Source organism: Pongo pygmaeus, chromosome 8 (assembly GCF_028885625.2).
Source record: "Pongo pygmaeus isolate AG05252 chromosome 8, NHGRI_mPonPyg2-v2.0_pri, whole genome shotgun sequence".
Taxonomy (NCBI): Eukaryota; Metazoa; Chordata; class Mammalia; order Primates; family Hominidae; genus Pongo; species Pongo pygmaeus.
This window is the reverse complement of record NC_072381.2, coordinates 38360922-38373262: the sequence shown is the minus strand read 5'-3', so window position 1 is coordinate 38373262 and position 12341 is coordinate 38360922. Positions and strand designations below refer to the sequence as shown.

Sequence of the window (12341 nt, the reverse complement as noted above, 5' to 3'; positions counted from 1 at the left end):
ATATCCTGGATAAACCAGGTGTGGTGGCTCATGCCTGTAATCTCAGCACTTTGGGAGGCAGAGGCAGGTGGATCACCTGAGGTCAGGAGTTTGAGACTAGCCTGGCCAACATGGTGAAACCCCGTCTCTACTAAAAATATAAAAATTAGCCAGCTGTGGTGGCGGGCACCTGTAATCCCAGCTACTCGGGAGGCTGAGGCAGGAGAACTGCTTGAACCTGGGAGGTGGAGGTTACAGTGAGCCGAGATCATGCCATTGCACTCCAGCCTGGGTGACAAGAGTGAAACTCCCTCTCACCCTCTCAAAAAAAAAAAAAAAAAGCAATATCCTGGATACTACTGGATACTAGTCATATAACACGTTATGAAAATATCCTCTTCTGGTTTCATTTATTTTTCCATTTCCTCTTTTTATTTTTATTTTATTTTAGTTTATCTTTAGATAATTAGATATTCTTAACTTTAGCTCCAAATTAATTAATTTTTTCCTTTATGATGTTGGTTTTTATAGTTTGCATCAAGTTTAAGAAATTCTTCCTAACCTCAAAGCCATAAAGATATTCTTGTATTTTGTCTTCTAAAAATTTTGTAATTTTGTCTTTCACATATAAGTTTTTACAAGTCTAGAGTGAATATATTTCACTCTAGGTAAGTTCAGCTGTTTGTCCCTCATAAATTGCTCATTCCCATCATAATCTCATACTGATTGTTTTTCCATTGTCAGTTTGCCGTCTAACCGTGTTTTTAAAAAGTTGCCTTCCCAAATTTCCCAGGTTCATTTACTAAAAAACATGAAAGGACTGTTTGTATAATTCATTTAAGCACAAACATCAGCTGGATTGCTATAACAATATTCTTTGTTAAACACTGAATTTTAAAATATTTCATGCAGTTCTGTTTTTGTTCAACAACTATGTTCCTGGCAGCCATTACTTTATCTATGATTTTCTCTCAGTGCCCTACATAGATATCTAAATCAATGGTACTTAACAAATAATGTTTATCACTATTATCTGGAGAGCTTTTTCAAACACAAATTTTTTCAAGCTTCACGCTGAAATCGTTACTGGTTGAATGTTTAATTTTAATTTTAATTGCTTTTTATTTTTTAGAGACAGAATCTTGCTCTGTCACCCAGGCTGCAGTGCAATGGCACAAACACAGCTAACTGCAGCCTCTTCCCAGGCTAAAGCAAGACTCTCACCTCAGCTCCCCAGTAGCTGAGATCACAAAAATTAGCCAGGCATGGGACCACAGGTGTGTGCCACCATGCCTGGCTAATTTTTTAAGTTTTCATAGAGATGGGGGTCTTCCTATTTTGCCCAAGCTGGTCTCAAATTCCTGGGCTGAAGCGATCCTCCCACCTCAGCCTCCCAAAGTCCTAGGATTACAGGCATGAACCACTGGGCCCAGGCTATTTTAAAATAATTCTGTAAAAAATTGGTAAATATGGTAAAAAGCTAATGAATGAGCAACTCAAAAAAGCATGTATAGAAAAATATATTTAATTTTATAGAAAGAAGGATGCTTTTTACTGGGAAGAGTACACCAGGGAGCTTTCCAGGGGTGTTGAAAAATCACTCTATATATTCATCTCAATGATGGGTACATGAGTGTTATATATATATATATAATTTTATTAATCTCTGGCTTAACTATATAGTTTATACCACAATTAAAAAAAAAACAAGATATGTGTATGGAAGTGATACTGGGAGATGCTGAGTGATTCAGAGTCACTGCATATTTGGGTCACATCAACATGTTACTTCCAAAGGTCTGGAGCCTCTAAAACATGATTCCTAAAGAACATTTCAATGGTCTTATTATCCAAACTTACCCTTTGTGATCTACCTTCCTTTAAATTCCATCTGGCACATACTAACTCACCCAGATGACTCTGGCTTGGAAATTTTTCCTCTAATATCCATGGCTCCTCGCCTTTCTCCAACTTGAGGATCACTTCTGGTTTAGGAATGCAATACCCTGTGAATGAGAATTGTATTACTTGGGACAAACTGGGTGGGTTTTCCTGAAGGAGGAAGACAGTATACCCCAAACAGTACACACACACACACACACACACACACACACACACACACTTCATTTAATCCTGTCATGGGGGCAGAGGAAAACATTCTTTCTGGCATCCAAAAGGGATAAATTGTCCTTGACCTCTGAATCTCAAACCAAATATTATTATATTTTACAAAAGTTCCACAAGTTTCTATTAATAAGAAAGGACATGCATACTGGCCTTCTACATGGGAAACAATTCCTACCTACCTACTGAGACAAGGTGGCTGTAGTTCTCCAGCATCACATCCCTGTACAGGGTCCTCTGAGCAGGGTCCAGATGCTGCCACTCCTCTTGAGTGAAGCCCACAGTCACATCCCTAAATGACACTGATCCCTGGAAAATCACAGTTTTGCTCAGTCTGAAGTGATAAGAATCAGTTGACGTGAAAAAAGATGTTTAGGAACTAATTCTTACCATTTTTATTGTTGAAAAATAAATAGAAACTGTTATAAAGGGCCCCTACGATATATGTTGTTTTATGTTACACATTGTGGGTAAAAATCACAGTAGAAATATACCTGTTGGTGCATTAATTACTTAATGCAAAAATATTTAGTGCCTACATGTCCCTAGAGCTTTCTTAGTTTCTGAGTATTCCAATTTGAACACAAGAGTCTTCCTTACAAGAGAGGAACATATCTTCTCATAAGGAAACATACATACAGAGACATACCTACCACAGGACTTAAAGGACTCACACCACAGATATGTGTAACAGAGATGGATCATAAAAGTGTTCTGTGCAAATTCATGTGAGGGTGTGTCAACATATTAGATTTCACGAAAGTGATAAAACTTTAGTTCCTTTGCAAACATATAACAAAAACTTAAGAAAAGGTTAAAAACCTGAAAAAATATGTGGCAAGTCAGTGGAACTGCTTAACAGGATAAGAGCATGTCTTACCTGTGATGAGGTAAAGGTTGCAGAGGCATGGAAGATGAGGGAGACTAGGAAATACTTTTGACTTTAATCCTGTTAGTGTTCCCCAAATATTTATCATGCATCTAATCCATAAAAATTTTTAGCAACTACTAGCTTTATTTATATTTATTTATAAAGTAAATAAAATACAATCAATCCACATATAATGAAAGCTTAATTTTGTTCTTATTTTTTAGATAAAAATATAAATAGGCATGCTGATATTTTCCTCCCATGCCCTAAAGGACTGGCAGTATATGACATAAACACAATTATCTTGCACACTTCCTTTAGGCCATAGGCTCCCTGCTCCCCCCACCCCAGGTCATTGATGCTAATAGCAGAAGTTGATGGTGAACTGGAAATACACACCTGAATCTCTGTAACATAATTCAGTTTTCACTGAGGAAGCAATGCCACCAAAGTAGAGTTGAGACTGCTGGAGAGCAGCATTAGAGGTAGAGTGTCTATATTAAAGGGCAGCAGTGGAGATGTGGAAGAGGGAATTCACTAAGCAAAGGAAGAGAGGAAGGGCTACTTCCAGAGGGCCTGCATAGAGGCCTTAGAAGGTCTGGAAATTAGAACCAGGAGGGTCGGTGTTGGGGGAGGGGAGAGTGCAGAGTGACAATAAGACACATGCAGGCCATGCTGCTCTTGGAATGTCTTCATGTCATGGAAGTGAGCATATCCAGTGGAAGGCTACAGAGATGATTCTGAAGCTTGGGAGAGACCTAAGGTTTGGAGTTCAAGACCAGCCTGACCAACATGGTAAAACCCCATCTTTACTAAAAAGACAAATAGCCATGCATGGTTGTGGAAGCCCCTGTAATCTCAGCTACTTGGGAGGCTGAGGGAGGAGAATCACTTGCACCCGGGAGGCAGAGATTGCAGTGAGCCAAGACTGTGCCACCGCACTCCAGCCTGGGTGACAGAGTGAAACTCCATCTCAAAAAAAAAAAAAAAAAAAAAATCACAGACTAAAAAAAGAGCATTCCAAAATTAAATGTTAATATTTGCCTAACTGTGAAAACAAAACAAATACTCTCTGAACACTACTAGAAAACAAAATGGGCCAGGTGCGGTGGCTCATGCCTGTAATCCCAGCACTTTGGTAGGCCAAGGCAGGAGGATCACAAGGTCAGGAGTTCAAGACCAGCATGGCTAACATGGTGAAACCCTGTCTCTACTAAAAATACAAAAATTAGCCAGGCATGGTGGCAGGCACCTGTAATCCCAGCTACTCGGGAGGCTGAGACAGGAGAATCACTTGAACCTGGGAGGCGGAGGTTGCAGTGAGCCAAGATCACACCACTGTACTGCAGCCTGGGCAAAAAGAGTGAAACTCTGTCTCAAAAAAAAAGAAAGAAATTGAAAGAAAACAAAATGGATGTAAAATACAGAATTGTACAAATCTAAATATATAAAATTGCACAAATCATAACAAAATAAAAACTGGAAAAAGAGATAATAAAAGAATAGCTTGTAAAATATAGATAAATCCAGGAGATAAATACCATTCTAAAATGAATTCCAAAAGGAAAAAAAAAGCTAAGGAGAGACTTTTTTGGAGGGAAATGAGGGCAGTCAAGAGCACTGTGTACATTATAGCCCATTTATGCCTGAGGTTGCAATTTTTTTAATTTTTGCAATCAGACCTTGAAATGACCCTGAGCAGTAGGATATAAATAACTCCCACATGCTTAGCATTCCAATAATGGAACACTAGGCATACATGGGTTAGGGAATTCAGAACGCCAAGCACATACCCAGGACAGGAGAAGCTTGGCAAAGACCTCAAAAGACCCAAAGGTTTTACTTGTGGCTAATCTCTGTGCTCAGTGCAAGCAAGCAGTGAAGACTAAGATGAAGTTCTAAATGGACCAGGCTAAGTGCTTAAAAAGTGCCCAAGGACAGAGCCAATTTGCAAATAATAGGAAAGGGGTTTTGTTGGGGTTTTTTTTGTTTTTTTTTTTCTTTTTTGGTTGTTGTTGTTTGAATCCTGGCCTTCCAGGAAAAATGCCTGTTAAAACAGCACCCGAACACAAGCTAAAGAGAGAGAATTCAGTGACCACACATGACTAGAAATTAAAATAGAGACTGCAAAAACCAGTTTGAAAAATTCATAAAAACAAATGGATGACTGAAGACTTCAATAATTAAGAACAGCAAAGTCTAGAGAAGAATGAGAAAGTGATTTCTAAAGTTACCAAATTATAATATTAAAATGCCCAGTTTCAACAGGAACAAGAAAATCACAAAGCATACAAAGAAACTGGAAGTGCTGTCCAATCACAGGAAAAATACAAATTGACATATAACCCTGAGGCAAACCAAACATAACACTTCTTAAACAAAGACTTTAAATCAACAGTCTTAAATATACTCAAAGCTAAAAGACAACATACAAGAACTAGGGAGAAAGAATCATGAAAACAACTTACAAACCAAATATCAAAAAAGAGATTGAAATTATAATAACCAAATAGACATTCTAAAACTAAAAAGTACCATAATTGAAATAATGAATTCACCACAGGAGTTCACAACAGCAGATTTGGGAATGCCAGAAAGAATCTGTGAATTTAAGTATAAGACTACTGAAATTATCAAGTTTGAGAATCAGCGCAAAAAAGAATTAAGAAAAATAAACAGAACCCAAAGGACCTATGGGACACCATCAGGCTGACCAACACAAAAATTATGGGAAATGTAGAATAAAAGAGAGGCAAGGAAATAGAGTATTTGCAGAAAAGCCAAAACTTCCTAAATTTGGTGAAAGACACAAATCTATACATCCAGGAAGCACAATAAACTCAAAATAAACTCAAATACATCCACCAAGACGTGCTATAACCAAACAGTCAGAAAAAAAAAAAAAATGACAGAGAATCTTGAAGCAGCAAAGGAGAAGCAATTTGTCACATACAAAAGAACCTCAAAAAGATCATCAGCAGGCCGGGCGCGGTGGCTCACGCTTGTAATCCCAGCACTTTGGGAGGCTGAGGCGGGCTGATCACGAGGTCAGGAGATAGAGACCATCCTGGCTAACACAGTGAAACCCCGTCTCTACTAAAAATACAAAAAATTAGCCGGGCGTAGTGGCAAGCGCCTGTAGTCCCAGCTACCCAGGAGGCTGAGGCAGGAGAATGGCATAAACCCAGGAGGCGGAGCTTGCAGTGAGCCGAGATCGCGCCACTGCACTCTAGCCTGGGTGGCAGAGCGAGACTCCGTCTCAAAAAAAAAAAAAAAAAAGATCATCAGCAGAAACCTTGGAGGTTAGAAGGCACTGGACTGATATATTCAAAGTGCTGAAAGAAAAAGCTGTAGCTCAGAATTCTATGCCTGGCAAACATGCCTGTCAATAATGAGGACATTCCCAGATAAACACCAGCTAAGGAAGTATGTTTTTACTAGATCTACTCTGCAAGGAATGCTAAAGGGAATCCTTTGGGTTAAAATGTGATTCACAACAAACAAGGGAACTGTTATAAGATTATAAGCCAAGTTTTCATCTGGATTTGGTCTTAAAAGAGAAATTAGGATTAAATAAATAAGAAAAATGGGAGACTGGCAGAGTGGATAAATTTCTTCAAATAATGCATACAAAAATGTAATTAGAATGAATAAGATTGAGTATTTGATAGTAAAACAGGGTGACCACAGTCAACAGGTTTTTTTTTTATTATTATACTTTAAGTTCTGGGGTACATATGCAGAACATGCAGGTTTGTTACATAGGTATACATGTGCCACGGTGGTTTGCTGCACCCATCAACCCATCATCTACATAAGGTATTTCTCCTAATGCTATCTCTCCCCAGCCCCCCACTCCCTGACAGGCCCCCATATGAGATGTTGCCCTCCTGTGTCCATGTGTTCTCATGGTCCAACTCCCACTTATGAGTGAGAACATGCAGTGTTTGGTTTTCTGTTCTTGTGTTAGTTTGCTGAGAATGATGGTTTCCAGCTTCATCCATGTCCCTGCAAAGGACATGAACTCATCCTTTTTTATGGCTGCATAATATTCCATGGTGTATATGTGGCACATTTTCTTTATCCAGTCTATTATTGATGGGCATTTGGGTTGGTTCCAAGTCTTTGCTATTGTGAATAGTGCCTCAAAAAAACGTACATATGCATGTGTCCTTATAGTAGAATGATTTATAATCCTTTGGGTATATACCCAGTAATGGGATTCCTGGGTCAAATGGTATTTCTGGTTCTAGATCCTTCAGGAATCGCCACACTGTCTTCCACAATGGTTGAACTAATTTACACTCACACCAACAGTACAAAATCATTCCCATTTCTCCATATCCTCTCCAGCATCTGTTGTTTCCTGAATTTTTAATGATTGCCATTCTAACTGGCATGAGATAGTATCTCATTGTGGTTTTGATTTGCATTTCTCTAATGACCAGTGATGATGAGCTTTTTTTCATATGTTTGTTGGCCACATAAATGTCTTCTTTTGAGAAGTGTCTGTTCATATCCTTCACCCACTTTTTGATGGGGTTGTTTTTTTCTTGTAAATTTGTTTTAAGTTATTTGTAGATTCTGGATATTAGCCCTATGTCAGATGGATAGATTGCAAAAATTTTCTCCCATTCGTAGATTGCCTGTTCACTTTGATGATAGTTTCTTTTGCTGTGCAGAAACTCTTTAGTTTAATTAGATCTCATTTCTCAATTTTGGCATTTGTTGCCATTTTTTTGGTGTTTTAGTCATGAAGTCTTTGCCCATGCCTATGTACTGAATGATAGTGCCTAGGTTTTCTTCTAGGGTTTTTATGGTTTTAGGTCTTAGGTTTAAGTCTTTAATCCATCTTGAGTTAATTTTTGTACAAGGTGTAAGGAAGGGGTCCAGTTTCAGTTTTCTGCATATGGCTAGCCAGTTTTCCCAACACCATTTATTAAATAGGGACTCCTTTCCCCATTGCTTTTGTCAGGTTTGTCTAAGATCAGGTGGTTGTAGACATGTGGTGTTATTTCCGAGGCCTCTGTTCTGTTCCATTGATCTATATATCTGTTTTGGTACCAGTACCATGCTGTTTTGGTTACTGTAGCCTTGCAGTATAGTTTGAAGTCAGGTAGTGTGATGCCTCCAGCTTTGTTCTTTTGGCTTAGAATTATCTTGGCTATCCAGGCTCTTTTTTGGTTCCATATAAAATTTAAAGTAGGTTTTTTCTAATTCTGTGAAGAATGTTAATGGTAACTTGATGGAGATAGCTTGAATCTATACATTACTTTGGGCAATATGCCCATTTTCACAATACTGATTCTTCCTATCCATAAGCATGGAATGCTTTTCCATTTGTTTGTGTCCTCTCTTCCTTGAGCACTGGTTTGTAGTTCTTCTTGAAGAGGTCCTTCACATCCCGTGTAACTTGTATTCCTAGGTATTTTATTCTGTTTGTAGAAATTGTGAATGTGAATTAACTCATGATTTGGCTCTCTGTTTGTCTATTATTGGTGTATAGGACTGGTTGTCATTTTTGCACGTTGATTTTGTATCCTGAGGCTTTCCTGACATTGCGTATCAGCTTTAGGAGATTTTGGGCTGAGATGATGGGGTTTTCTAAATACAGAATCATGTCATCTGCAAACAGAGACAAATTTGACTTCCTCTTTTCCTATCTGAATACCCTTTATTTCTTTCTCTTGCCTGAATGCCCTGGCCAGAACTTCCAATACTATGTTGAATAGGAGTGGTGAGAGAGGGCATCCTTGTCTTGTGCTGGTTTTCAACGGGAATGCTTCCAGTTTTTGCCCATTCAGTATTATATTGGCTGTGGGTTTGTCATAAATAGCTCTTATTATTGAGATATGTTCCATCAATACCTAGTTTTTTGAGAGTTTTTAGCATGAAGGGGTGTTGAATTTTCTCGAAGGCCTTTTCTACACCTACTGAGATAATCATGTGGTTTTTGTCATTGGTTCTGTTTATGTGATGAATTATATTTATTTATTTGCCTATGTTGCACAGCCTTGCATCCCAGTGATGACGCTGACTTGAGCATGGTGGATAAGCTTTTTGAAGTGCTGCTGGATTCAGTTTGCCAGTATTTTATTGAGGATTTTTGTGTCAATGTTTATCAGGGATATTGGCCTGAAATTTTCTTTTGTGTCCCTGCAATGTTTTGGTATCAGGATGATGCTGGCCTCATAAAATGAGTTAGAGAGGATTCCCTCTTTTTCTGTTGCTTGGAATAGTTTCAGAAGGAATGGTATCAGCTCCTCTTTGTACCCTGGTAGTATTCGGCTGTGAATCCATCTGGTCCTAGACTTTTTTTGGTTGGTAGGCTATTATTTACTGCCTCAATTTCAGAACTTGTTATTGGTCTATTCAGGGATTCAACTTCTTCCTGCTTTAGACTTGAGAGGGTGTATGTGTCCAGGAATTTATCCATTTCTTCTAGATTTTCTAGTTTATTTGCATAGAGGTGTTTATAAGTATTCTCTGATGGTAGTTTGTATTTCTGTGGGATCAGTGGTGATATCCCCTTTATCATTTTTTATTGCATCTATTTTATTCTTCTCTCTTTTCTTCTTTATTCTTCTGGCTATTCTATTTTGTTGATCTTTTCAAAAAACCAGCTCCTGGATTCATTGATTTTTTGAAGGGTTTTTCACATCTCTATCTCCATCAGTTCTGCTCTGATCTTAGTTGTTTCTTGCCTTCTGCTAGCTTTTGAATATATTTGCTCTTGCTTCTCTAGTTCTTTTGTGATGTTAGGGTGTCTATTTTAGATCTTTCCTGCTTTCTGTTGTGGGCATTTAGTGCTACAAATTTCCCTCTAGACACTGTTTTAAATGTGTCCCAGAGATTCTGGTATGTTGTGTCTTTGTTCTCATTGGTTTCAAATAACTTCTTTATTTCTGCCTTAATTTCATTATTCACCCAGTAGTCATTCAGGAGCAGGTTGTTCAGTTTTCATGTAATTGTGCAGTTTTGAGTGAGTTTCTTAGTATTGATTTCTAATTTGATTGCACTGTGGTCCGAGAGACTGTTATGATTTCCGTTCTTTTGCATTTGCTGAGGAGTGTTTTACTTACAATTACGTGGTCAATTTTAGAATAAATGTGATGTGGTACTGAGAAGAATGTATATTCTGTTAATTTGGGTGGGGAGAGTTCTGTAGATGTCTATTAGGTCTGCTTGGTCCAGAGCTGAGTTACAGTTCTGAATATCCTTGTTAATATTCTGTCTTGATGATCTGTCTAATACTGACAGTGGGTTGTTAAAGTCTCCCACTATTATTTTGTGGAAGTCTAAGTGTCTTTGCAGGTCTCTAAAAACTTGCTTTATGAATCTGGGTGCTCCTGTATTGGGTGCATATATATTTAGGGTCATTAGCTCTTCTTGTTGCATTGATCCCTTTACCACTATGTAATGCCCTTCTTTGTCTCTTTTGATCTTCCTTGGTTTAAAGTCTGTTTTATCAGTGACTAAGATTGTAACACCTGCTTCTTTTGCTTTCCAATTGCTTGGTAAATATTCCTCCATCCTTTTATTTTGAGCCTATGTGTGTCTTTGCACATGAGATGGGTCTCCTGAATACAGCATACTGATGGGTGTTGACTTTTTATCCAATTTGCCAGTCTGTGTCTTTTAACTGGGGCATTTAGCCTGTTTACATTTAAGGTTAATATTGTTATGTGTGAATTTGATCCCGTCGTTATGATGCTAGCTGGTTATTTTGCCCATTAGTTGATGCAGTTTTTTCATGCATCAAAAGTTGATGGTCTTTACAATTTGGTATGTTGTTGCAGTGGCTGGTACTGGTTGTTCCTTTCCATGTTGAGTGCTTCCTTCAGGAACTCTTGTAAGGCAGGCCTGGTGGTGACAAAATCTCTCAGCATTTGCTTGTCTTTAAAGGATTTTGTTTCTCCTTCACTTATGAAGCTTAGTTTGGTGGATATGAAATTCTGGGTTGAAAATTCTTTTCTTTAAGAATGTTGAATATTGCCCCCACTCTCTTATGGCTTGTAGGGTTTCTGTAGAGAGATCTGCTGTTGGTCTGATGGACTTCCCTTTGTGGGTGACCTGACCTTTCTGGCTGCCCTTAAAATGTTTTCCTTCATTTCAACCTTGCTGAATCTGATGATTATGTGTCTTGGGTTGCTCTTCTTTAGGACTATCTTTGTGGTGTTATCTGTATTTCCTGAATTTGAATGTTGGCCTCTCTTGCTAGATTGGGTAAGTTCTCCTGGATAATATCCTGAAGAGTGTTTTCCAGCTTGGTTCCATTGTCCTCATCACTTTCAGGTACACCAATCAAACACAGATTTGGTCTTTTCATATAGTCCCATATTTCTTGGAGGCTTTGTTTATTCCTTTTCATTCTTTTTTCTCTAATCTTGTTTTCTCTCTTTATTTCATTAATTTGATCTTCGATCTCTTATATCCTTTCTTCCACTTGATCGATTCAGCTATTGATACTTATGTATGCTTCATGAAGATCTCGTGCTGTGTTTTTCAGCTCCATCGGGTGATTTATGTTCTTCTCTAACCTGGTTATTCTAGTTAGCAATTTGTCTACCCTTTTATCAAGGTTCTTAGCTTCCTTGCATTGGGTAGAACATGCTCCTTTAGCTCAGAGGAGTTAGTTATTACCCATCTTCTGAAGCCTACTTCTGTCAATTTGTCAAACTCATTCTCTGTCCAGTTTTGTTCCCTTGTTGGCAAGGAGTTGTGAGGAGGAGTGTGCTGGAGGAGAAGAGATGTACTGGTTTTTGGAATTTTCAGCCTTTTGCGCTGGTTTCTCCCCATCTTTGTGGATTTATTTACCTTTGGTGTTTGATGTTGGTAACCTTTGGATGGGGTCTCTGAGCGGATGTCCTTTTTGTTGATGTTGATGTTATTCCTTTCTCTTTGTTAGTTTTCCTTCTAGTAGTCAGGCCCCTCTGCTGCAGATCTGCTGGAGTTTGCTGGAGGTCCACTCCAGACCCTGTTTCCCTCGGTATCACCAGCGGAGGCTGCCAAACAGCAAAGATTGCTGCCTGTTCCTCCACATAATAAAGTGCATATACAAAAAACTCATAGGATAACATACTCCATAGTGAAAGACTGAAAGATCCCCCCCTAAGATCATGAACAGTCAAAGGACAGTGCTTTCACCACTGCAATTCGACACTGTGTTAAAAGTTCTAGCCAGAGCAAATAGGCAAGAAAAAGAAATAAAAGACATTCAAATTGAAAGGCAGAAGTAAAACTACTCTATTTGCAGATAACATTTAGCAAATAATCCACAAAATATCTATGAGCTACCAAATGGTTTTGGCATACTTGCAGAATGCAAAATCAACACACAACAATTAGGTTTTTTTAAAAAAAAATA

The 12341-nt window shown here is 38.4% G+C and overlaps 1 protein-coding gene across 12 annotated transcripts in view; it reads right to left on the bottom strand.

Moving 5' to 3' along the window:
* Window positions 1–12341, bottom strand: part of LOC129006811 (zinc finger protein 37A) — a 58783-nt gene that overhangs the window by 34901 nt on the left and 11541 nt on the right. For 10 of the 12 annotated variants that reach the window (XM_054436943.2, XM_054436953.1, XM_054436952.1 and 7 more), the window contains 2 exons: window positions 2286–2412; window positions 1890–1985 (listed from right to left, as the gene is read on the bottom strand). In XM_054436943.2, coding sequence (XP_054292918.1) covers window positions 1890–1985; window positions 2286–2412 — 223 coding nt within the window. Of the gene's footprint in view, window positions 1–1839; window positions 1986–2285; window positions 2413–12341 lie in introns of all 12 variants that reach the window. The other 2 variants (XM_054436956.2, XM_054436955.2) reach the window with 1 other exon arrangement.